This window comes from Xiphophorus maculatus, chromosome 2, assembly GCF_002775205.1.
Source record: "Xiphophorus maculatus strain JP 163 A chromosome 2, X_maculatus-5.0-male, whole genome shotgun sequence".
Classification (NCBI taxonomy): Eukaryota; Metazoa; Chordata; class Actinopteri; order Cyprinodontiformes; family Poeciliidae; genus Xiphophorus; species Xiphophorus maculatus.
Genome location: NC_036444.1, coordinates 2,954,932 through 2,981,451, shown reverse-complemented (window position 1 = coordinate 2,981,451; position 26,520 = coordinate 2,954,932). Strand labels below are relative to the sequence as shown.

At 37.0% G+C, this 26,520-nt stretch overlaps 2 protein-coding genes across 3 annotated transcripts; both read right to left on the bottom strand.

Annotated features, from left to right (window-relative positions):
* Positions 1–1,077: 1,077 nt before the first annotated feature.
* hsf4 (heat shock transcription factor 4) lies at positions 1,078–17,050 on the bottom strand. Of its 2 annotated transcripts, XM_005795781.3 has the most exons (13): positions 16,757–17,050; positions 15,497–15,605; positions 15,293–15,420; positions 13,213–13,337; positions 10,486–10,561; positions 9,304–9,371; positions 8,602–8,701; positions 7,287–7,405; positions 6,538–6,768; positions 6,349–6,466; positions 5,598–5,663; positions 2,801–2,895; positions 1,078–1,836 (listed from the first exon to the last, which is right to left on the bottom strand). In XM_005795781.3, the coding sequence occupies exons 1-12, from the start codon at positions 16,880–16,882 to the stop codon at positions 2,836–2,838; spliced, it is 1,326 nt and encodes a 441-aa protein (XP_005795838.2). In that variant the 5' UTR covers positions 16,883–17,050; the 3' UTR covers positions 1,078–1,836; positions 2,801–2,835. The 2 variants fall into 2 exon arrangements, with proteins under 2 accessions (XP_005795838.2, XP_023200498.1); XM_023344730.1 differs by lacking the exon at positions 16,757–17,050 and having other exon boundaries at positions 15,497–15,682.
* Positions 17,051–19,025: 1,975 nt separating this feature from the next.
* Positions 19,026–25,936, bottom strand: LOC102230619 (cytochrome P450 2F2-like). The gene is made up of 11 exons (XM_005795879.2): positions 25,646–25,936; positions 23,128–23,290; positions 22,092–22,244; positions 21,824–21,984; positions 21,559–21,627; positions 20,802–20,906; positions 20,372–20,507; positions 20,204–20,289; positions 19,681–19,782; positions 19,469–19,610; positions 19,026–19,379 (listed from the first exon to the last, which is right to left on the bottom strand). The coding sequence occupies exons 1-11, from the start codon at positions 25,802–25,804 to the stop codon at positions 19,192–19,194; spliced, it is 1,464 nt and encodes a 487-aa protein (XP_005795936.1). The 5' UTR covers positions 25,805–25,936; the 3' UTR covers positions 19,026–19,191.
* Between the last annotated feature and the right edge of the window lie 584 nt (positions 25,937–26,520).

Genomic DNA, 26,520 nt, shown 5'->3' with positions numbered 1-26,520 from the left:
AAAAAAAAACTGTATATGCCAAATATGACTTAAGGAGATTTGATTTTGTAATTTACCATATGAAATTGTCTCTTTAAGAAGCTTCTGTTTTTTCTGAAACTCCGCCTTCAGGAAGTCATCACAACATGGCTCCTCTATCAACCCTTCAGCAACATTTTTCCCAGCGTTCACTGAGAAGTAGCTCATATACTGAGCTGACCAGGTGTTTGCTAATTGCTGCTGGCTAGTCTGAAGGATCTGAGTGAGGGAGAACTGCTCTGTGAGGTGGAAGCTTGGAATCTGCAGCCCTGAGGAGGAGCTTTGTCCTTGAAGGCGGAGCTACATCCAACCATTCAGCTGTTTTGCACAGCTGAATGGTTGCCATGGAGATTCAAGGATTCCTTAAACATTCATGAAAGACTCAAGTCAACACTCCAGGTATGTATTTGATGAGGGAATAACATTACGAATATGATGTAAAGTTAAAAAAAAAAAAAAAAGAAGTAAATTTTACATAATACTGCTCCACTGATGAACATTGCATCTCAAATAGTTTCCATTTCCTGCAGCGACTCACTGAGCTCCAAGTGTCTGCCTTCTAAAAACAGAAAATTAATGGCCTAATCTCAATGTTCTCCCCATGTTGGGATGCAAATTGTGCAAAATGCATAACTGGTTATGCTTTTTCATTGTTTCACAAGTAAAAACAAAAAAATATAACTTTTTGGCTACATGTTAAATAATTGCAAGGACATATGAAATAGGTAGGTTAAACTCCCCGGTGTGATGCACTTCAGTCCATCCATCATCATCATCATCATCTGGTTGTCTGGGTTTGGGTTCTGGTTGGAGTGTTGGCAGGATGTAGATGGACAAACACATTGGGGCTTTGTCTGCGTTAAAGTGGGAGCTGTTTGTGTTGGTTTCTCTTTTACCCTCAATAAAACACTAACTCAATATTAATGAGTTAGTTTGGTTTAAATTTACACTTTCACTTGAAGTATCAACAAGGCTAACACTACAAAAAAAAAATCTTACCAAGTATTTTTGGTCTACTTTCTATCCAAATATCTTGGTACACTTAAAAAATACAATACTGACTTGTAACATTTTTAGAAAGATATAAGAAGCTGTTTAAAGTCAATAATTCCTTAATGTTAATGAAAATTATTAGCTTCACTGACAGATTTTTTCACTGATAAGACTTTTTACAAGACTTGTTGCAAGTGAAATAATCTCCTCAATACTTTTCCCCTAATATTAAGACATTATTCAACTAAAACAAGGGCCTATATATTGCTCAAAAGTTACTTGTCAGCTCGTTTGGTCTTATTTCAAGAGCACTAACATATTTGCACTAGAAATTAGAACAAAATATTTTGTAAGATTTTGTGTTTTTGCAGTGAACACTTCTTTAGGAGGAAGAGTTGAGGAGCCTCTAAGCAGACTAAGAAAACTTGCTTGTGAAATATTCTACACTAACCCCCATGATTCTCATGTTAAATAATAGAAAACATTTTTATAGATTATTTATAGGAAGAAAAAAATTCACATCTACAACCTAGAACTCACACAAAGACTAAAGTGCAGAAGCCAAGAATGCATCCTTCTGGCTGTAAATGAGTCAAATTGAATTTTTACAACATTATTTTGTTTCCTTAACTGCAGATGTGGACATCAAATCCATGGCAGCCAGCTAACCAGGAAGTAGTTAGGAAATTGTCCTATTGTCCCTTTCCTTGCAGATGTCCTTCTGTGGACAGATTGGAAATAAAGCAGCGTGGAAACAGCCTGGCAGGGCCGTGAGTTCAAACTCCTGTGGAGTGGAATAATGAGCGGAACAGCAGCTTCTGTGGCCTGAGGAGAGAAACGAGCCAAGATGTCACAGTGTCTCCTCAGGAAGAATTCACCTGAGGCCGGGAAGAGTTAGTCTCTGGCTGAGGCTAAACCACAGACATTATAGCAATTCAGACCCTAAGAACACAATCATTCCTTAACAAAGATTAAAACATATATATTTAAGGATAAAATTATATTTGGATTATATTTTCCTGATAAATTCTGGCAGATCTCAAAGCATGCTGGTGAAAGCTTTAATTCTAGTTATTTGATGTAAAACCAGGGTGTTCTCCAGGGTTCAATCCTTTATTTTACTTATAACACTCTTCACATCAGCATTCTTAATGTTCACTTTTATGCAGATGACATAATGATATACAGTACATGTTCCCGCAAATGTTAGTACATTTACAGGAACTTTTCTATAAAGTTTGAAATCTGTGTAGCTTACTGTTTGTAATTTAAGTTGATCTGTAGGCTGAAAGAAAACTCACCTGTTACAAAGTGATAAATGAAGTGAATTGCAGCGATGCAGAACTTCAGAAAAGTCTCAGGAAGTACTTTTATTTTCTTCTAGTATTTTCCTACGTTTATCTTTTATCATCTCTGTCCCTTGGTCCAGGCTGGCCAGACCACATTCCTCCCATGTTTTCTGTCTTTTCTTTGGTTTTTGTGATGCTGTTTGTTCTATAATGTTCTTCAACAAACTTCTGAGGCCACAGCTGCATTAAATTACACACAGCTGGACTCTATTTAATAATTAGGGGACTTTTGATTTAATTTCACTGGATTTTATTTAGGGACATCTGAGTTTACTAAAAAAAAAACTTTTAAAAATGCATAAACTATTTTGTGTTGATCTTTCATATAAAACTAAAATAACACGCATTGATGTTTGCAGCTGTAGTGTGACAACATATAAAGCAGTTGAAGGGGTATGAGTATTTTTGCATTTGTTAACTATTATGTCACAAATTCTTACCGTTCAGATAAAATGCAACAGTCCGCGGCTCAGACTCACTGATCCTCACAGCTTGCTGCAGGAAAAGCCTCGGCTTCCTGATTCTGGAACATGTACTGAGGAAAAACATGCATGTAGTCAAAGACTTTCTACACACATGAATACAGGAATGACAAAATCTGACATTTTTATTTTATTTAATCATAAGCGATCAAGCTGTGACAGACTGGCGACCTGTCCAGGGTGAACCCCGCCTCGTGCCCAGAATGTTAGCTGGAGAGGCACCAGCACCTCCTGACCCCACTAGGGTCAAAGGTGTTAGAAAATGGATGGATGGATATACAGTAAGTGATTATGGTTTAAGAAATGTTTTAATTTTTTGCTTTTGCTAAAATTTCCCTGATGATGCTTTAGTTTCAGGCCTGAGACAAATTAATATGAATTTCACTTTGAAATGACTGAGTTAATGTTTTGCCTCAAGTTGTATTTGATTTTTTATTCCCATTTCTTTTGCTGAGATGTGTTAAAGATAACACACATTCCTGTTTGTGTGTGTTAAAGCCACCTTGCAGTGTCTTTCATCTTCACTGGCTGCTCCATCCTGTAAAGCAGTTACTCAGCGATACAACCAACCTTTCTATGCCCATGCTGTTTGCACTTACCCTCCTGAAAATGGAGCAACATGAATAACACGATGCAAGGTAATTTACTCAAACATGGAGCAGGCAGCCTGGCTGTAAGTGGGGAAACGTTCAGTGCTCTCTAATTACCGGGAGCCATTTGATGACTTTCATCTCCACAAACAAAACCAAACAGATTTGAAGAATGAATCAGCTCTCTTTCAGCGCAGAGTCAGAAAAATCTGCTTTTCACAGGAGGAAAATGGCTCAGGAAGACGACTGATGACGACTTTCAAAAGTTTCCAAGAGCTGTTGATGTTTGAGGATTAAGGGCTGATTAAGGGCTGTTGGAAATAATGTCAAGCCTTTGACTGTCCTAACCACATGTGTCTCAGGGGTTTGCCAAAGAAAACTATACTAAAATATTCTTTGTCTAGTATAATGCAAATATCTTAATATGCTAGAAATAAGACAAAATTAGAGTGGAAGCAACTTTTCAGCAAAATGAAGGAGCTTTTATTAGCTCAATAATTCCTTAATATTTATTAAAAAGTGGCAGATTTTTTCACTTATAACAAAGTATTTTACATGTTACAAGTGAAAATATTTGCCAGTGGAACTATCATTATTTTAAATCAATATGAAGGAATTATTGACCAAAACAAGCTTCTATATCTTGCTGAAGAGTTTTTTTTAAGTTAGGTTTATCTTATTTCAAGTGTCTTTGTGTTTTTGTGGTGCAGCATCTATAAGCACTGGATTTTATTCTAAAAACAATTTGTTTACTTGATGTTTGCTGTGAAAAATCCTTTCTCAGTGCAGTGAAAGCCAGTTTGACCTCAGAGCTGCAGCATCCTGTCTGTGCTCTCCTGGCTGGTGAGAAAAACTGGACCTCAGAGACGTTATTGATTACTTGGTGAGCTCAGGCTTTTAGTGTTTGTGTCTCTGAAGCTGGAAATGAACCGAGCCTCTAAAGGACCTCCTGTTTTAGAGCGCTGAATGATAATAGAAGGATCATACTGTTCAATCTCATCAGCTTCCTAACTGAGGCTTTCACTATTACAAAACCTTACGAGACACTTTAATGTTTATTACAGAACTTATTGAGTTTAATGATTTAACTTCCTCTCTCCATCCATTACAGTATTGATGAATTTGTGGGATCAGAGCTTAGGTGTGGCTTTCCACTCATAAATTCCTCCCTGACTGCTTTAAGAAAGTAGTTGGTACCTACAATACTTCTATTCCTTTTTGAAAAGTTATTGATTTTTCTTCAAATCTGTTTGCAAAAAGTTCTGTCAAGATAACAAATTTTGCTGGATGATAAATTGTCCCAGAAGGTATTGCAATAAAGGATAATATTGCTGTTTTGAGACCATTTCAAAGTAATATAATGCTAGAGGCATAATTATTCAATAAATTATTATTAAAAAAATAATTGATGAACATTTTACACTGGAATACAAAATGAATAAACAAAACAACAGAAACGACAAATAAGATGAATCATAAAATAAATCTGTCCTTCAAGAAAAAGGTTAGTTGAGACCAAAGCACCAGACTGACGAATTTTGTCTTTGAGTTTTTGGTAGAAAAAGAGAAAATAGAAAAACAATAAATCATGCAAATGGAAATTATTGAGCTCGGGTTAAATGATCATGCAGTTAATTGATTTATTGTTTCTTGCAACAGGCCTATTTGTAAACTCAAGATCCTCTCCATATTTCAGAGGTTTCATAAAAGACCTCCATTAACCAGAACACATAATTCAAATCACAATCGGGACGTTTCTGTGAAGACATTTTCTCCAAATCTCGTTTTTAGATCAATAGTGATTTTCAACAGCTTTTTAGAATCTGATGTTCTAATCAGAAGTATTATTTTATGTGAAATGAAGAATAAGATTTACTTTAACAGAAAGATATTGGCATCACAAGTCAAAAATTCTACGTATGATTTCATTTCTCATTTCTACACCTGTTATTTTCCGCTCATACATTTAGAAAATGTTTCTTATTCATTCATTATATCGCTTTTTATTGTTAAAGATGGTTTGTTCCAGACACAAAATACCATTATTCCCTTCTCATGTTTCTTACCATGTTCTGTTTCTCTGTTAATTATTTCAAACTCAGTTATTTAGTTTGGTTTGTTTTGCGTTTTCTCCACAGAACCACGGAAGGTTTCACACCACTCACAGATTTCAGGTTGGATTCCATCTCTGTGAAGTTCCACTCAGTCAGAGGAAGGCTTAAACTGAAAGGCTGTAGAAACACATGAAGAAGAAAAACTTAATGATTCACATCTTCAATATGCAAAAATAACAAGCAGATGCATCTTAATTGAAACCACGGTAACCAGTTCACTGACTTTTATTTTGTGGTTTAATTGTCAAAGAAAAAAAAGGAGAACGTTTTCATAATTGAGAAGTTGAATACCAATCAATATTTAATTAAATGCATTCATTAATTGATTACAATCAATGTGAAAATGTCTGCATTAATGGTTTTCACAGTTTACACTGCAGCATATACAATGAAGTGGTGAACATATTAGCTTTAAATAGCAGCTTTTACTGCTCATCATTCCTTAATGTTTTGAAGCTAGTTATTCTACAGAGATAAAGATTTTTATCATCTAAGCAGCTTCACTCCAAGCTAACACTGGATTTTCCATCTTAAATGCCAACAATTAGCATGTTAAATGTTAAAATTTGTGACAAGACAAGCAGAAAAAGATCAAACAAACATAACTGGTTTGGAAGTGTGAAGGAAAACAAACATTTTTGAAAAGATTCATGTTTGGAGAAATTTAAAGACAAGCAACCGTCATACATGGTACTGGAAGGACAATGAGTTAGGATTGTTTTGGACCCACAGGAATTTGCACTCGTTGATTAAAACTAATTTTAATTTAATAAAACAATTTTATTAATAACTGCATCCTTACATCCATTACGGCGCCGGCTCCAGCTTCCATGGTGCTCTGCTGGTGGCTCCTGAGCAGCAGCTGCTGCAGCTCCTCCAGACTCATGTCTATGTTCTCCACCGATTCTGGAAGCTCAGCTCTGCACACACACACACCAATATTCAACACACACATGGGTTTCTGTCAGGACGTCCAGCCGGGATAACGTACCGGTCCAGGGCGGGTCTCCTGTTCCTCCTCTCCACCATGGAGGCTACGGAGCCCCTCCCCTCCAGGACAGACTGCACCATGGCGACCGGGAGGACTGGAGGCTCAGAGGAGCAGACCTGACAGGTGGAGGTCATGGCCGCCGCCTCTCCTCCGTCAGCGGCGTCTCCCTTCCCTCCACCACGGACTCCTGGGCTCACAGGCTCCTCTTTGATGAGCATCATGCTTTTCTGCCTTAGCGTGGAAGCAGAGACAGTTTCTAACACTAAGGCTGTTTTCACACCAGCAGACTCGGTTAAAGCTGGTTAAATATTTGGGTAACACTTTATTTGACAGGTTGTGAATACGACTGTCATGACAAAGTCATAAACATGACATAACACCTGTCATGAACATGAGTAAGTCTTCATGAACATTTATGACTGTTGTCATGAAGTGTCATTCGGTAAATTATGACAATTTTAATACAAAGTTGACATTATTCAAAATATCTTCGTTATGACAACTTGATATTAACCAAGAAATCATGATCTGACATAACTTTGTTATAAAAGTATTACTGATTAAACTTTAAAAAGTATGTAGCTTTATGTTATTAAAGCTAAAGTGTAAAGGGTTTGGTTGGTTTGACTCATTGTTGTGTGAAAGCAAACCGCAGCAGCTGAAAATGAACCTTTAACCTTTTGAGACCCTGAAGTTGTCTGGGAGAAGACAGCGGTTCTGGTAAATCAGTGTTTACGGTTCTGACTCACCTGTTGTCAGCAGACTGCATCTGAATGGCCATGCTGGCCTGAGTCATGTCAGTAACATCTGAAATGATCGGTCCTCCTGTCAGTCCATCCGTCGAACAAGATGCAGTATCGCTGGATGGCTGAGAAGGGACAAAAACAACAAAGTGGCATTTTGTTTTATAAAACTGAAACTTTTTTTTTCAAAGCTGAGATCTCAGACCCAGTTTTAATGTTGCTGCCTCTTTTTCTGCCCCTCCTTAAGAAGAATCATATTTACCTGTCTATGTGCAGTCAGAAACACCACACCTAAATAGTTGGCCATTGCACTCTGCTTCCCTCTAGTGTTCAGTTAAACTGCTCAAAAAGATTTCTCACCAGATTTCTTTTCTCTGCATGTGAAGGATCAACTATCACGATTAAGACATTTTGATTCAAATTTTATGACAGCATATTAAGTCTTTGTAGATAGAAAAAGCAAGAATAAAATTCTGCCGAAAAACTCAGAATTTTTTTTTTTTTTGTTACCCCTCCAGGGGGTCTTTTGTGGGCTCTAGTGTCCCTTATATGACAGCAGGCTGACAGGAAACGGGGAAGGAGAGGGGGGAAGACATGCGCCAAATGTCTTCGGGTCCGGGAGTCGAACCCGCGACGGCCGCGTCGAGGACTCAAGGCCTCCAAATACGGGTCGCGCTAACCGCTACGCCACCACGGCACGCCCAAAACTCACTTTCTAGAGAACTTTCTAGAAAAATAAAGGTAATTTTTCAGTTTGAAAAGTCGTACATTTTCTAGAAAAAAAAAACAGGAAAACTTCTGAGTTTTTCTGAGTTTATGAAGTAAAATATTTTGGACTTTTGGAACTCATAAATTTCCTTGTTTTTTCTAGAAAATGTCTGAGATTTATCTATGAATGTTTTGACTTTTCAAACTCTGAAATCTCTGTATTTCTAGAAAATTCTAGTTTTTTTATATGGAAATTTTCCCCTTTTTTTCTATAATGATCATAAAACACTGTTGTAAAATTTGCAACATTGCTGCACAGGATGCCATAAATAAAGCTGCGTCCCTGCATGCATAACCAGTCAGAAACCCCCGGCTATAACTTGGAAGCTGCAGCTGAGGTTCAGTTCATGTGGCTGTTAGCAACATTTGTTCTGAACATGGAAGGTCATTATTTTAGTGGTTTCATAATTTTAGATCCCAACAGAATAGATCACTGAAAAACATCAGTATAGCATTAACTCTAGAGAGACATTCTAGCAAATCTAATAAAGCTTATTGACTTTTGGGTTATGTTTCTTCATTACATTTTACTATAACTGGCTGGTTTACTTACTGAGTGGATGTAGTAGGATTCATGCACCGGCTCTATGGGATGGCTGTGGCTGAACTTGGGTGAAGGAGGGCTGGGAGAGCCGTCATCCAACATCAGAGGCCTGATGGGATAAAAACGTTTCGGTCAGGAGGATTCTCACTTGAAGAAACCTGACCTCATTAAAAATGGTTTCCAGGTGTGTTGAAGTGACGTATTTTAGTTAAAGCTCGATACTTACTGTTTGAAAAGTCATTTATGTAATTTTTGAACTCAGACATTTGGCTTCTTGTTTTCCGGCATCAAAATCAGACAATGCATGAGTAATTCAATTCAAAAAGGTGTTGTTACTCTTTAAGGGAAATACTTCTTCTGAAAACCTGTATGTTTCTACCAAACAGACCTGGATATCCATAGTTTTTGTTTCTTTTTTTTGTCACTTTTGTATTTGGCGTGCCTCTCCGTTCTCATCCTGGCCTTGTTCACGCTCAGCAACAACGCTGAACCAGCATTTCATCCACATTGACTACAACAAGGTCACACACCATGCGGCGCTGCCTTCACTGACTGACTGATTCAGCACTTGTCTCCATTCACAGCGAGCGTTGAGTTAGATGCTTTGGTTTGTCAGCCCTCCCCTCCACCCCTCTGTTTGTCCTGTTTTTGTTGACGGTTGCTCCGTGTGTGTGTGTGTGTGTGTGTGTGTGTGTGTGTGTGTTCACTCACAGTTTTCTCTTCAGGCCCACAGCGCTGGGTGTGCTGGACTGCATCTGGCTGAACAGAAACCGGATCAGCTGGGGAAGAGGGAGAAAGCACAGCATGAATCAGCATCCTGGCTCGGCCTCACAGAGAAAAACCAAAACGTTTCAGGTGAAAAACAGCTTTTATCAGTTCCACCAGCTGGGTTTAAGAAAGAAGAGAAATCCCAGTTGTTGTAAGTTTGTTTTGTCCTCTCCGTCCATCCCTTCAACCTTTTATTAATAAATAAAACTTTAATCTAATATCATTGTAGTTCTTGAACATGTAAGAAGATCTTCTGACTGTGCAGAAAGTTACAGAAGCGGCAGCTTGTTTAAGCTTTTGAGCTGATAAAATGACTCCATTTTACACATAAATCATTTAAGCAGCTTGGTGTGAATCACCTGTTACATTAAAATGACAACAATTCAATTTAGAATCAATTAAAGCTGAACTTCAGAATATTTAAAAGAAATTTCATTTCTATGAAATAAAATAAAGTCTAATAATCTGAGTGTGACGTGTGCTTACATAACGCTGCCCATTACATTGTTTTACACTTCATTTGACAGAAACATTATCCTTTAAAACTTGATTTCCCAGGTCAAAGCTCCACAAGCATAAAATCTTGCCCTCCATTTAATCTTATTTTCATATTTATTAATCCTCTAATGGAACCAGCAGAATGGAAATAGTATAAATAACAATTCTGACAGTTTTTAGGCTTTTCAAACATTTTTAACTGAAGTTTATAGTTTAATCAATAATAGATATTAAGAGCAGGTTTTTACTTATTTATTCTGTGGAATAATTTTGTTGAATTTTCACAACAGAACAACACAAAGTATCCATAATATTTTTTATATCATTGTTTTTTTATTTGGGTTTTAGTTTTTCACAAATATCGACATCGCAACAGAAAATGTTTCTTCTTTTAGTAAAGGTTTAAGTAAAATAGTGTTTTTTTAAGTAAGCCAATGAATTTTCTATAATATTTATCAGAAATTATACATGATCTTTTTTTTTTGAAAAGCTCATGGCTGCACCTCTGATCCAAGTGTTGAAATAATTTCTGATCTCAAACTAAGGAATAGGATTTCCTCCCTGGACCATGAATTCGTTTTATTTGTTCCCGTTTGAATCACTTTTTGTTTTCAGAAGTGAACTTACCTTGTTCATGACCTTCTGTTGCTGTGTGTGGTTCTGTCTCAGTGAAACCACTTCTCTCCACAGAACCTCATTCTGCCTGCAAGCAGGAGCAAAACCAAAAGCCTGATTAGAAGGTTAAAAGTTTGATCTGGAGTTTAAATGTATTTGCAGCCATTTTCCTGTTGCTGTCAGGACCAAGGCTGCACAACAAACTGAGTCACAATCATCAGTTGTGACTTCGGAAGGTGCAAAATCAATATGATCAATATTGCAAATCAAAACGCTAAAGCGACTGGTGAATCATGGTTATCTTGTTAGTTAGTTTTGTCTTATTTTAAGTGTAGTAAGATATTTGCCCAAGAAGCTAGATGAAAACTGCTCAGTCTCTGATAATAAATTATTGTGTTCTTGTTCAATTATAGTTTGGATTAGTTTATGTTTATGTATAGTTTATGTTTCTTCAGATCGTATAAACTTCTACAAAAATAAAAATATAATTTTTAAAATGATTAATTCGCCGCCGGAAGGTAGAAACAAATGAGAACGGCTACATTTTAGCTCATCACACAACAAAAACTTGGTTTATGCATTATCATTTAGATGTTTTATAAATCAGGATTTTGAATAAATGGAGGCTGTGTGTGTGTGTGTGTGTGTGTGTGTGTGTGTGTGTGTGTGTGTGTGTGTGTGTGTGTCAGTCAGGTGATGAGGTGAACATTCTCTCCTCACATCAGCGAACAATGCTGAGCATAAAGCCGCTCCTTCACACAATAGAACCAGAGCAGCTATTTTCAGCAGCTGTGGCCTCCGGAGAAAATGTCAGTTCATCCGCTCACTGATCGGTTCCAACAGGAAGAATAAAATGACAGATCAGAAGCTGCTCTGACACCACAAAGATTCACAGCAGTGGATCCAAAAACCTTTTTATTGAAATCAACTAATTCTGCACAGACACATCAATAAACTACAGATTTGTGTGTAAAATGTTATAAAATGTAACGTTTCCTTTTGCGTTACATGTGTTTTGTGGATTTGTAGAAGAACTGTGGACAAATGCAGGAAAAATGACCCAATTTCAACTACTTACTTATAAAACCTTAAAAGAAATTATAGATCAATTAAGCTCAAGTTCCTGCTGTCTGAATGTCCTACCCACACATTTCTTTAAGAAAGTCCTGCCTGTCATCACAAATGATCTGATCCAAATAGTGAACTTATTATTTTCATCAGGCGTTTTCCCTGTGATCAAACCACTGATAAAAAAGAACAACCTGGACAAATCACTACTGCAGAACTACAGGCCGACCTCTGACCTCCCATTCATCAGCAAAATTATTGAAAAAGTTTCAACTGTTAAAAAGCTTCCTAACTATAACCAACCGCTTTGACTCCTTCCAGTCTGGTTTTTGTGCTCACCACAGAGACCGCCCTCGTAAAAGTGTTCAATGATATCCATATAAATACGGACTGTGGCAGAACCACAGTGCTGGTTCTGTTGGACCTCAGTGCAGTTTTTGACACTGTTGATCATGACATTTTACTGAACTGACTGGAGAGTTGGGTCGGACTCTCCGGTCCAGTACTCTGCTGGTTCTAATCTTACATAAAGAACAGGGATTCCTTTGTTTCAATAGGAAACGTCTCATCAAAGCGGACAGAAGTCACATGTGGGGTTCCCCAAGGCTCAATCCTAGGACCCCTTTTATTCAATATTTATATGCTCCCACTAGCTCAGGTTATAACTACCATAACTATGATACACAGCTCTACATTACAATGTCACCATGTGACCTTTGAATCCATCCAATCACTGATCAGATGCTTAGAACAGAAAACGTGTGGATGAGCCAAAACTTTCTCCAGCTGAACAGAAACAAAACTGAAGTTATTATCTTTGGACCTAAAGAGAAACGATCTATTGTCAACGCACAGCGTCAGTTATTACAGCTGGAAACCAGAGATCAGGATGACCTCTGACCTGAACCTTCAGAGTCACATAAAGACAATTACAAAGTCGGCCTTATATCACCTGAAGAACATTTTCAGGGTTAGAGGAATAATGTCTCCGTGAGATCTAGAAATCTAGAAGATCTAGAAGATGTGTTTATCTTTAGTTGCATTGATTACTGCAACAGAGTCTTCACAGGTCTGCCTGACAAAATCCTTCAGCTGCAGCTGATCCAGAACGCTGCTGCTGGAGTTCTGACTAAAACCAGGAAGTTAGAGCACATCACCCAGTTCTAAAGTCCCTACACTGGCTCCCTGTAGCTCAGAGAATAGACTTTAAAATACTGCTGTTGTTTTGAATAGGCCGATTTATTTTCAAAAAGTCAAATTGCTCAATTATGTGATCAATAGAAATGCAGATATAGTCTGAATTATTTTGAAAATCTCTGGTGGGATTTGAAAAAGATGGCTGCCATACATAAAAACAAAAATATAAATGAGGAGAGCAGGTTGAAGTTATGCCTGGCTGTAAATCATGTTACCAGCAAGTTAAAACAGGAAGAAAAAGCTCTGCTAAGATCTGAACATGCTAGTCATGATGAGGTGGAATAATTAACAAGAGCTTAGCAAAAACGTAATTTTATATTTAGTTTCAAGAAAAAATTAAACATCAGTTGTATTTAACTTAGTTTATCACCAACCGCAGCTAGTTTGTGTATTTTTCAATGAATCTAATTTGCAGTGAGGTGTTGGATAATGTCAGGTGTAACTGTATTTAAAAAGCAGAGTGACTTCACTCACTGCTTCATGTCCTGCATCTGACACTCCATGTTGTCCTGCTGCGTCCTCAGAAGCTGAACTTCGTACAGCAGCTTGCTGAGGTCCTCCTGCCGGACTTTAGTCTCCTCGCTTTTCACGATGGACACCTACAAACAAAAACATCAAAAATTTTAAAAGGTAATCTTGATATTTGAAAAGATTTACATGGTGGCTAAAACAAATATACAATCATTTGTTGAACTCCGATTTTATCTAATCATATTTATATTCCAAACTCCATTATTTGTGAAATTTGGTGTTAAATAATAGCACTGTGGAGTAAATTCTCAATAATATTTTTGAAAGTATCAAGGTTATGAACAAAGATTAGACTTTCACAAAAACACTCGATAAAAATCAGTTTTTTAATGGGGATATTTTCTGGCTCTTTAACTGACCACATTAATTTGTTGCAAAAAAGATAGAATATGTAAAAAAAAGAAAAACATTACACCACACACTTTAGACACTTACAAAAAAAAAACTTGGTGACATGTTTAACTAGAGATTCAAATTTAGTTTTTTTAATCTGAAACTGTCTGGCATCAAATTACTTTTCAGAACTTCTTTAACCTTTGACCTCAGACTATTCTTAGAAACTCAGCAAGATTTCTTCACTGAAGTAAAAAAATTAAAAAATATTGACAAATTAACTAAGGCGTCAAACTGTTTGTTTTAAATCAAAATCTCACCATTTACACTGAATTGAAGAAGTTTGAACTGAGCTGTTTTGTATACTTTAATAATTTGTAAATTCTGTCACTCATATTGATTGCTTTTATTATTGGCTTGTGCAACATTAAGTTTTTCTAAATGGAGTTTTATTTGGAACATTATACTTATTAGGTTTTCTGTGCGGATTTAAACTTTTTGTTTTAACATGAATTATTTTACCACTATTTATGCCTAAAACTTGTAGCCATTTTGTGAGTTAATTTGACTGAACCAAAAGCACTTTTCCATCAACTCATCACTCAAAGATCTTCACACTGGAGTCACACTCACAAACACAAAATCTTACCAAGTATTTTCAGTCTAGTTTCTTGTGCCACTATCTTAGTGCACTTTAAATAAGACACAACTAACTTAAAAGTAACTTTTTAGCAATAAATAGAAGCTTGTTTTAGGTAAATTATTTCTTAATATTGATTAAAATGTATTTGTTCCAATGGTAGATTCCATGTTGGAAATGAAATAATCTACCAGTGGAATTGATAATTTTTCAAGAATATTAAGGAATCACTCACCCAAAACAAGCTGCTATATCTTGCTAAAAAGTTACCTGTAATCCAGTTTCATCTTAAGTCAAGTGTACTAAGATATTTGCACAAGAAAGTAGACAAAAACACTAATAAGCTTTTACATTTTTGCAGCATGCAGAGATCAGCTGGCAATTTAGAGCTAAGTGCCCAGACTTGGATCTGACAGGAGGAAGCTGGAATCAAACCTACAATTTTCCAATTGCAAGAAAACTCCTGACCCCTCTGTGGCTCTAAATAAGAATATAAACTCATTTATCCAACAACTCTAATGAAGTGATGGTGTATTAACAAAGTTTATTGTTTGTTTCCACCAAAAGCTTCTCGTTTCAGAGCAACTAAACAACATTAATTTGTAAGTTTGCATAGTTTAATAATTATTTAAAGCTGCTTTAAAGTACATTTTGCATCAGTTCCTTATAGTTTAAGCCAGGGGTGTCCAACATGTGGCCCTAGGGCCATTTGTGGCCCCTGAATGATACAACTTTTCCCCACTGGAGATGGAGACGTTTCGACCCACAAATTAAAATCGTCTTTTATTCATCTTTTAATAACAAAGGTTTTTCTTTCCTTTTAGTTTCTTTCCATGGAATTGAAGACCAAAGCAGACCTCGATGAACCCAAACTGGTTTTAATTACATTATTACATTTTTTTGTATTTTTGTTGAGGATTTTGGTACATGTTGCAAACAGTTCGGATTAACCTTTTGTAAGCCATTTCCATCAAAGAAAAGACTTTCTCCTGAAGATCAGTTTTCATGTTTGACAGAGTTTTATTTGTGTGTGTGTGTATGCATACACACCTTCCTCTTGATGTGCTCCAGCATGTGCTCGTGTCCCTGCAGGAAGTAGAGGTGCTGGAACTCCGTATCGTCTCTTTCAGGCTTCACCAGGCCGCTTTGCTCGATGTTCACCACTTTACGGAAACCGTCTGATAAAACCCAGCAGAGCGGAGGAGTAAACACACCGACGACATGAAATAAAACAAACAAGAGGGCTATACTCACACATGTTGAGCTGTCGAACGAAACTCGCCATGTTGTTGTGTTTAAAGTATTTCGGCAGAACCTCTTTGGCAAAGCGGCCCTGGTCAAACACGTGGAAACTCGTTCCTGTCTGTACAACAGAGAAAGTTGTCAGGGCTGAAGTGTTTGTTGAATTATTTAACCATTTCAGGAATTAAAAGCAGAAGTGCTGCATAAATCTTCTTAGTCTTTATGTTTCAGAGCCGTCACTGTCTGACCTTAAACATATAAACATACAACTCACCTGGTTAATATTTAATTTGTAGAAGGGTTACCTAATCCTAACATGTCTGCATTCAGAAATATGTTTTTGTAATTCATTGGTTTAAAAATACTGAGCATTTCTAGTTATCAGAACTAAGCAACAGGTTTGCTAAAAACTAAACATTTAAGAAAGCAGGAAGTTTGTGTTTTCCATAATGTGACAAAATGTATAGTGAGATGACAAAACCTCTGTAGAAGAAACATAAGCACCATTTTAAGCTTTATTGTAGATTATTGCTTAAACAAGCCTGACTGTGGAACTGCAAGCAGCTGCTTGGATTTAATGGCATCGGTATGATTAGTGAGTTACAAATGATGCTAATGATAGCAGGTGTTACACACATTAGCTTAAGATTGGTGAAGCAGCTGGTGTTGACATGTTGCATGTGTCAAACACAAGGCCCGGGGGCCAAATCCGGCCCACCATAGATTTTTATGTGGCCCTCTAGACTCCAGAGGTATCCATAAACAGAACTTCAAAATAACAGTTGTGTGCTTAAATATTGTTTTATTAATCAAATCAAATAGGTTTGTATCTGTTTATTGCCAAATTATGTCAGTCAATTCTTCCAGTTTTACTGCGATTGCGGAAATGAACTCAAATTGAGTTATTTTTTGTGCTAATGCATAATTGTGAGTTTATTGAAAATTTTCCAGAAAAATTGTCAAAAACATAATTAACTACTACACTTCTGCCTCAGCCTTACATGATGTCAAGTTATAGTCTGTGATTGATTATTTGCCAGTAATAAAAAGTCACATTTACCGTCATACAGAAGTGCAAATGCAGAGGCAGTTCTAACCGTTTATCGGGTTTGTTGATACATTCTAGCACAACCGGCCCTTTAAGAATATTCATGATATTAATGTGGCCTGACATGTTTTCATTTCCTGACATGTTGGCATTGGGGGCCCCAAATGAAAACATGCACCGGGTCCCAAAAATGCTCGGGCCGGCTCTGGTTGAGCAGAACTCACAGCGCTCCAGCAGATGAGGTGGTTGGTGTCAGGATCCTCCACCAGCGTCCACAGTTTGGTGAGAAACGCCGGCACGTTGCTGCCGTAGCTGCCGTCCACACCGGCAACACCTGGAGACTCCTGCATGTTCAGCCCTCCTGGTCCACTTCACGGCAGGAAATCCAAATGTAAGGAAACGTGTGCCGCTTCCCAGATTAGTCCATGTTAGAGAGTGATCCGTCTCCGATAATCCCAGGTCTCTTTGGTTCCATCTCAGTTAGACTTTCTCTGTTTGTTTTGGTCTTTTTGGGCAGATTATCGTTTTTCACTGTTCTCCCCCTGTCATCATCCAACTGAATGCGCTCACAGAAGGTCCATGTCAGCACACAGAATACAAGCCCACCCACCCACGGCCTCCCAATGACAATCCCAAGAGTCTAACAATACACTGATCACACAAAACGGTTCAACAATGCACCCTGAAAGAGCTGCTGGGTGACCCAAACACCACTGAGCTCAGGGTTAAAGTCCTGACAGGCTTCATGACGGGAATGAACTGAAAATTATCAATTGGATTCTATTTTTTCCCTGACTCATTTGTTAATAACTTTTAAGAAATTGCCCAGATAGACGGGGATTAAGCAATGAATCATGATGAATCGATTATTGAAATAATCATCAATTATTTAAGTAATCAATTAATAGTTAACTGGAGTTTACAGACTCAAAAAAGGTCATTTGTAAGAAGAACAACACAGTCAGAGCAGTAAATAAGCTAAGGCTGTGCAGAAATGTATACATTTTCCATTTAAGATGAAAAAAACATTCTTTGTCTGCAAATATGTTCTATCCAGACCTTCTGCAGTTTTAGTTTCAAATTCTGTAAATAAAGCCTTTTGCTACCCAATTATTAATCAGCAAAACCAAAAGTATCATCAGATTATTGATGTTAGGTCAGGCAGAAAAGTTTTTCATATTTCTGAAATTGTTTTTAGCTGCAGGTGCATCCTTTGCTACAAATGATCAAGTGTTCACTATAGGAATGATATAGCACTTTAGGCATTACATGTTTATTACCTAAAAAAGAACTGAATTATTTGTTTATTGCATCTTTAATATATTTCTAATATTGTATAAATAAAGGCTTTTATTAAGGATCTGAAATCTGTATTTATCCTGGACTGACTTTCTGTAGGGGGTTTTATATTTTTTACTATTTCTGACCACTAGATGGTGCCATTGTGTTTAGAAACTTTCAGTCCCATTTAGCAGTGCAAGTTCGCAATTGATAAGTTTGTTGATTGATCTCATCAATTGACTAACCATTAACTTGTAAGTGGCCATTTTCTTACAAAAAAATGTTGGGCCTCTTTCAACAAGAACGTGGATCGTTTCTCCATAACATAAAGGGCAACATTTTTTAATGAAGGATTATTAAATTTTAACATAATTTTGAGTCAGCTGTACTAAATACTGAGTAAACAAACAGAAAAAAGTTAAAACTTTACTCCGTTAATGGCGTCGTGTTTTCTTGATCATGTTGTAATTTTTTTTATTTTTACATTACCTCCTCGGTTTTTCTCGGTCATCAAATCCTCGCCTTCGTAGCAAATCAGTAATTTTTGTTTGAAAAGTTGATGCTGCTCTGTCATGCAACACGGCTGAATGAGCGATATTAAGGAGAAACTTAAGGAGATTGGTGAGTGTTTATATATAAAAACAGAAGCACATAAAATGCGTACCGGACTCTATGGCTGCGTTCACAAGTGACCCAATTCCGATTTTTTGTGAAATCGGATTTATATCTGATATATATATATATATGGACTTTAGGTCGCATTTGAATTGGATAGCATCGGATATGGGTCGCATTCGAAAGGAAACCTACCTGTGCTTGTCAGGCTGTCATGAAAATATCGGATACAGGTCGCATTATGTCCAAAAGAAATCGGAATTGGGTCACTTCAGGCTGCAGTGTGAACGCCGTTTCTTTTTCCTTTTCTGTATCAATTGGCTCCACTTAAGGACGACCAGCGGCGCACTCTACTGGATGGAGGTCAAACTACAACATTAAAAAAGAGTGCAGTCCATTGGAACTAATTTTAATTTAATAACCCATTAATCGACTGTTAATCCTAAATCAATTAATTGTTTGCATTCATAGTCCCATTCAAATAATATGATTCTTAAATAAAATATACAGACTCTGACACAATTTCTTGTTGTAATAATAACCAAGAGTTCAACCAGAATCTGTTTACTGACTTGCCTGATGATCAGTTTTGTTTGAAGGAAGTCAAACATTGCAATTCACACCAGCAGATTATGCAACATCTTGTCAGGTAGCAATTAAAATAAACAGTGTGGGACTTTGAAGATATTGTTGCTGCATTACTGAATGAGTAAAAAAATGATGTTTTATCATCAAGTTCTTTCTTCAGTTTATTCAGAAAACCTCATTGATTTTCTCTCAGCTGGATTGTCATAAAATAAGGTTTGGGAGTCAAAGTTGCTCCAAAGACTGGTGTGAAGTCTGGTTCTCCTGCATCCTCCGGCCAGACGAACTTAAACTTCCTCAGCAGAGTCACCGTGATGAGGAAGAGCTCCATGCGGGCCAGACTCTCTCCAAGACAAACTCGAGAACCTGGTTCACAAAACAACCATGTTCAGTTATTTTAACATACCTCAGTGTGTCTGCATGCTTTTTTCTAGTCTCATAGACATTAAATCTACCTGCAGAGAAAGGCATGAAGGCCTCAGGTTTGACAAACTCTCCCTGTTCATTCAGGAAGTTTTCAGGGTTGAACTCATGAGGGAATTTCCACTGTCCCTCTTCTCTCAACACTGAGGTCATGTTCTGGATGATCATTGTACCCTGAAGGAATCCAAATGGTAGATATTTTTATTACAGAATGCCAAATCCATGAAAACAAGCTGCTAACAACCTGAGGAATGGAGTATCCCATGAGCTCTGTGTCCTTAGTGGTGCAGTGGAAGACACTGAGAGGAATTGTGTTGGCAATCCTCTGAATCTCATGGATCACAGCCTGGAACAAAACAGATTTCTTAAAATCTGTCCACCATGAAAAGCAATCCCACTGATTCCAGCTGTTAGCGATAGAATAAAAACGGCATAAACCCGTAGAAGGTGCAAAAAATCTTCCCTGACTGTGAGGCTGGAGGCTCAGATCCAGATGAAAAGCAGATGTTAAACATATTTTCTATTGACCCCATATTTTTGTATTAAAAAATCCAAATAAAATATCATAGAATATGTTTTTTATTGGTCTGATGGAATTTTCAAATCCCAAATGTTTCCATCATCTGCAATCGGTGCACCGCTACTTGAAAATACAAGTGTGTATGTAATTAATCAACGCAATGTGTTTTAGAGCATATTATTAAAAATATATTTCAGTAACTATCACAAATTTAAGAAAAATGTCTTTATAACAAGAACCGTCCCACCTGCATGTAAGGCATGTCGTTCCTGTCCTCAAAAGTGGCCTGATTGCCTCCCTGCAGCACCCGGTCTATCTCCTGCTGACATCGCTCTGAGGGAGGGAAATAAAGCACATTAACAGTTATCTGTTCACATGTACGTAAATTCATTTATATCAGTGCTTTGAAGCATACCTTGTATGTGAGGATAGTTCAAGAGGTAAAGAAACCCAGTCAGCAGGGTGTTGGAGGTGGTGTCTGTCCCAGCAGCATAGAGGTCAAAGGTGATTCTTGTTAGCTGCTCCTCAGAAAAAGTGGAATCACCATCTCTCTAAAAATTGGTAGACAAAGACATAACATTTAAATCACATAAACTGTGTAAAGAAACATATGCATGAAGAATCAGATTAATAGTTTTGTACCCCTTGGATGCATAATTATACATTTTCTTTTGCATGTTTAGATAGGACCCTATTTTACTGTATGGCAATGTCTGTTTAGTTTTGTGTATTGATTTTATTTATGTAAGTATATTGTCTGTTTTCTAATTACGTTTTCTAAGTAAGTTAAGTCTGATACGGTTCGTTCACTGCGTTTATTTTATTTTATTTTATTTTTGACTCACCTTATCCAGCTCGTCCAGATAGCAGTCAACAAAATCTCGCGGCTCTCCAGGGACTCTGCTCTTCTTGTGTTCATTCACCAAACCTCTTGAAATATTGAGAAAAGTCTACAACTCAAAAGTTAATTAATAAGCATTGTTTTTTTGTTTGTTTTTTACACACTTTGGTAGATTGTTTTTTGATTCATAGATGTGCTCATAAGTTCATATTCTCTGTTAGAATTGGTCTATTTTTGTGCAATGAAGTGTCTGATTATACATTAGATCTTAAGGCCACAGACTGAGGGATGCCCATTATGAAAAGAGCGTGCATGTAGAAAAGACTGCGCTTAAAATTAGAGCTATATGTTGGGGAATGGGGAATAGGAAGGATTCCAGCATTTAAGAATTTATTTATAAAAAGAGATTAGCATGTTTACTTTGCTAAAGTGCAAAAGTAGTATTCATTGATTGTTTTTTGTTGTTGCTGTTGTTTTTATGCTATGAGTTAAACATTTGTGTTTGAGCTTTAGCTCATCAATAAACGGGTCTCAGGAAAAAACAGCCAGCTATAGGCTATTGGTTTTAAGATCAATCAATTAATCACGGCTTCCTTCCTCCAAATTCCTCTAAATCTGTATTGAAATGTATTTGATGAGAAATCATAGAACCCAACTTTCAGCCATGAGTGACAGACAGAAAAGTGAGAAATACAAAAAGAAAAATTCGAATTTTGCCAGAGTATGTAAACTTATGAGCACAACTTTACGTCCTCTATCACCTCCATATTCTGAAAGGCTTTGTTGAAGGGCAGTGGGAGCGAACGGATCACAGGAAATGAGTCGTAGATCTGGGGAGAAAGAGGATTGGTTATATAAAATACACAGATTATGTTTGCATAGAACATTTCTAAGGAGGAACATATTCATTCAGATTAAGGCATTCAACTGTTATGGGGACAGTACAAGAAAAATACTTTTGATACGTTTGAGAAATACTTTCACCAAATTAACTTCATCCTATTTCTGAATAATACTTTGACTCACCATCGCCCAGGGTCCCATTAAAATTTTCAAAATCTCAGTGAAGCACCTGATTACATTTTTGATCGTCTCATCTTCGTACTCATAACGCGTTCCAAACAGAACCTTGCAGATGATGTTGGAGCCTGCATTGTGAAACAGGAACTGAGGACTCAAAGTTTTACCTAAAAAAACAAACCGAACAAACACAAGAGACGAAAATGTGACAAGGTTGAACGGTAGTACAAATAAGACAACAGAAATATATGAATGCTTAAAATCACAGGATCACCAATATTATTTTCTAGAGTTTTAATTATGTGCTGAATCTCTTCATGGATTCTTTCCTCCATTGACTTCTTTCCCAAACCAAAGTTCCTCAGAGTCATGAGAGCAAAGCGCCGATGGTCCCTCCACAGCGAGCCATAATCAACCAGAGCAACACCTAAAGAAAAGACAATATAAAAATGAAATTTCTTTATACAGTAACCACATGTACTTCTCAACATAGAATATATGTTTTATTTAACACTGCTTAGTTTATTTGAGCAAAAATGAGAAATAATCTCATGTAGGTTGACTTTAGAAATTCTTTCACATTCACTGAAACATGTCTAGGAATGGAACGACCATGTAATTTTATACAAACTGAATATCAGATAGCGCTTAATCATTTTATATTTAGAATAGCGGCATGTTGACGCTCATTTAAATGTAAAATGTTTTATTAATGCAACCAAAAAGAACAAATAAAGTCATTGATATTGTAAAATGTTTGTTCATGCAATATGAGTCGCCAGTTCAATTTGATTATTTGAGTGTTTAGAAAAATAAAGTAAATGGCAAAAAATAGCTGCACCACCTTTCGACATAAAGTTAGTCATGAATACATTCTATTAACAGTGGCGGTTTCTGATATGGGGGACATGGGCAGCCGCCCAGGGCGTCAAGTGACACCTCCCCCCTACAACACGGTGCTGAATGTCAGGCCAACTAGTCCACTTGGGGGAAATGGGCGCCCTCAGCCTGAAATAGCTGTAATTAACACCTGGTGCTGTTAACACGAGTTTCAATTGAGGTTGAGATTGGGGCTGGTGGTTTTGGAGGTTGTGTTGGTCAGATCTGGCAACCCTGGGGATGGGGGCGCGTTGATTGCAAATTAAGCCTATGGAATATTGAGAGGAAGCGGTCAAAGCCAGGAGAGTCGAGATCAGGAAAAACAGAGATTTTTTCAAAGTCGAAACTGAGAAAAACATATCTGAGGTCAACACCCAAATCAGTCTCGCTAATGGCTTTTTGTGAATTATGATAGAAAACACAAACGTTACCTTTGCTATCGGCGATGTCAGTAATTAACATGTTTTGGGGTCGACCAGCGAAATCAGTAGCTTTGATCACCATCGCCTCCTTCATGGCCTCAAACCCATTGATGACCACAGCTGGTCTCTGACCCAAGAACAGACTGTAGACGTTTCCATACGACTGACTCAGCTGGAAAAAAGATTTTTTTTTTATTTACTATGTCCTAAATTTGAAGTATATTAAATAAAACAAAAAAAAAAAACATAGAAAATGAAAAAAAATGTTGACTGTGCTATTTAGCAAATGTTTTTGTTCTTTAAGGAAATTAATGCTTACAGAATATTTTTAAGATTTTAGTGTTTAGTTGTTCTTCGTGGTTGATATGCATTTTTTTTCTTCCATGTAAGCATAATGTAATAACCAACAAAAAAGTGAACTTGATGCCAAACTGTGGAGAAAATATCACATAAATCTGCTGAGGTGAATTAGAAATAAAAGAAAACATTACTTCTGACTTCATAGTCTTTAATGTCATGCATTCACCAAACACCTGCAAACATTTACTGAACATTCACGGTGTGTTTTCTGGCTGTTCCTGGTTTTGTTGTGGCCAATCACATTTAGTTTAGTTAGTATGTTACACCAAATATTTCTTCCTTGTTTGTGTTAGAAAACCAAAGATTTATGAAAAGGTGGTGCTGTAATCTCACTTTCCCCATCCTGGAATCACCCAACATATTTCCCTATTACATGTGTCACCCTAAAAATGACGCTAAATATTATTCTGATCCTGTCTGAACCAGTTGCCATTGAACTGGAGGACCTGGATAAATCACAGCAGACTTCATTGGGAAATGTCTTACATAATCAGCAGCAACCTTTGGATGGCTCACAAACAATGACTTTGCTAAATGTGTGGAACACTGCAAGACTGAATCTAAATGTAAGAAATTTGGAGGCAGATAAATGTAATAAAAAATAATAGCAAATATCCAACTTCACCCCTGTAGAGAAACTTTATTGCAGCTTTTTCATGCTTTCCTGCTCAAACACATTAGAATCAAATGAACCAGACCTTTCCTAATTTTTAATAACATGCTGTTTTGACTAGAATTTTTTAACGTAATTGCAATTTCTGCCAAACCTTCACTGTGTTTCATAGGAGACCATGACTGAGCACGACGTAACTTTGGACCTGTGAATAATACACCATTTCTGCTCACTGGATCCTGAAAGACACGATCTAAAAGATCAAGTTTCCTAAGTGTTGGTTTAGAAGACCCTATTTAATTTGGTAAATTCAAAAAGTGTTGCTTATAGATGGCAAATATTGTATTATATTCTACAATAATTAAAATATTTTATGACATACATGTCAAATTGTTCTGATTTATGCTTCTTACTTCTCTGGTTGTTTCATATGTGCAATTGTAAATGCTGCCCTTGTCATTTTAATTTCTAGTATAAATAGTTTAGAAAAGTAGCCATCACTGATTCTGGGGAAGTTCAGTTTAATAAAATTAGCATTTCTAAGGGTTTGCAGGTCAGTGTCGTTATGAATGGACTGATAACCAGGAGTTTTTGAAGGTAAAGTTACAGTCAACAAATTCAAACTGAACTGTAATTCACCTGGTAAGGAACTAAATTCAAAGAGACCAAAAATAACTGCAGACGTCTGTAGCCAGATTGTGAATGAGATTAAAATAGGATTTTACTTTCTTTTTTTTTTTGCAGGACTGTAATCCACCATTTCACATAAATGTGGAAATGAGCTTTTCCTCAATATCAACTGGAGTTTAGGTGTTCTCTTTAACTTAACATTACAGTGTGAACTGTATGTTTTGAATGTTTCATTATAAATTTAGTGCTGTGGGAAACGGAGCCAAAATGTCACAATCCAAATATTTACAAGCCAGGCGGGCTTAGGAGTGGACATGATACATTTTACAAATCATACCACGAAATCCTGACTTTTCCAAAAAACAAATGTCTTCCCCTCCAGGGACTTTTTGTGGGCTCCAGTGTCCCTTATATGAAAGTATTCTGACAGGAAAGGGGGAAGACAGGGTGCAAATATCGCCGGGTCCGGGAATCGAACCCGCGACGGCTGCATCGAGAAGTCAAGGCCTCCCAATGTGGGTCACGCTATCCCCTATGCCACCACAGCACGCCCAGACTTTTTCAAGCTTTTATTGAAAAATAAATAAAATAAGCATCAGGAATAATCTCTAAAATGTTGAATCTCTTACATAATTTCCTGAATCATGCTGGAGACTACATAAGTTCAGGTAATGTTTGACTTTGCTGCATACAAATGTACAATACAAAATGTTCTAAAACTATCGCCAAATAAGTATTAGCTGATCAACAGCAGAGGTTACAGTTTACTGCTTACCTGCAATTCTGAATAAGTAACGATGAAGTTTGCAAGTTCTGAATTATTTTCTAGCAACATATACAAATTAATATCATATATAAATGGTAATAACATTAAATATAAAAAGAAAGAAAATAAATAGTAGTATTTATCATAGCTTTTCTTACCCTATCAAAGTCTTTTAAGGGGTTCTTCATGTTCAGGTTCCAGAGGTTCCCCAGTACAGGCAGACTGGGGGGTCCGGGTGGGAAGTTCTTGGGTCTCTGAGGTTTGAGTTGAAAAAGAAGGAAGACAACACAGAGCACCAGCAGAAATACTGAAATCATGTTGGCTTGTTTTGGATCAAACTGAAGAGATGACCTGCTTAGCTTATTATGAAAGTCTGTATCTCAGCGCTGACTGCTCTGGTTGTGGCTTTTGATTCTTTGTATTTAAAGGGAGAAGCAACATCAGGCATAAATAAGTGATCATAAAAGATGACAGGAAATGACATGTAAGAGGTAGTTCTTTAGTTTTCTTCATGAACTTCAGTTCAACTTGTTATTTTTAACCAGTTTATTTTATAACTATGCTGTTATTAGTGAAAGGACCTACACTACATGTATGAAACTGCTTGGAAATCATTGTCAAGTCTAAATTTGTTAAATATCATGACTTAATAGACTTTAGCTATTACATAAAAAATAAATGAATAATAGCCCTTTTTACCCTTTCAAAGTCTTTTAAGGGATTCTTTATGTTGAAGTTCCAAAGGTTTCAGGCAGGCTGAAGGATCCTGGGGGGGGATTTTTGGGTCTCTAAGGTTTGAGTTGAAAAAGAAGGAAACAAACAGAGTCCCAGCAGAATTACTGAGACCAACATGTTGGTTTGGATCAGATCGAACTTAAGAGATGATCTGCTTAACCTGAGAGAGAACATGAGGTGGTCAAAAGAAGGACAGGAAGTGATGTGCCAACAAGTTAGAGGGGGTGGGTCTTCAGTTTCCTTTATCTTCTTGCAAATGAGGTAAGAGCAAAACTACTTAGAGATTTAGGTTACAGTT

Excerpts from the sequence above, each read along its gene's own strand:
- hsf4 (XM_005795781.3), bottom strand. The coding sequence starts at position 16,882 with ATGCAGGAGTCTCCAGGTGTTGCCGGTGTGGACGGCAGCTACGGCAGC. Across the intron at positions 13,338-15,292 it reads TGGAGCACATCAAGAGGAAG|GTGTCCATCGTGAAAAGCGA; the intron begins GTGTGTATGCAT and ends TTTTGTTTGTAG. Across the intron at positions 6,467-6,537 it reads AGGAGACCCGCCCTGGACCG|AGCTGAGCTTCCAGAATCGG; the intron begins GTACGTTATCCC and ends GTGTGTGTGCAG.
- LOC102230619 (XM_005795879.2), bottom strand. The coding sequence starts at position 25,804 with ATGATTTCAGTATTTCTGCTGGTGCTCTGTGTTGTCTTCCTTCTTTTT. Across the intron at positions 21,628-21,823 it reads TAATGGGACCCTGGGCGATG|ATCTACGACTCATTTCCTGT; the intron begins GTGAGTCAAAGT and ends CTTTCTCCCCAG. Across the intron at positions 20,508-20,801 it reads ATCTGGACGAGCTGGATAAG|AGAGATGGTGATTCCACTTT; the intron begins GTGAGTCAAAAA and ends ACCAATTTTTAG.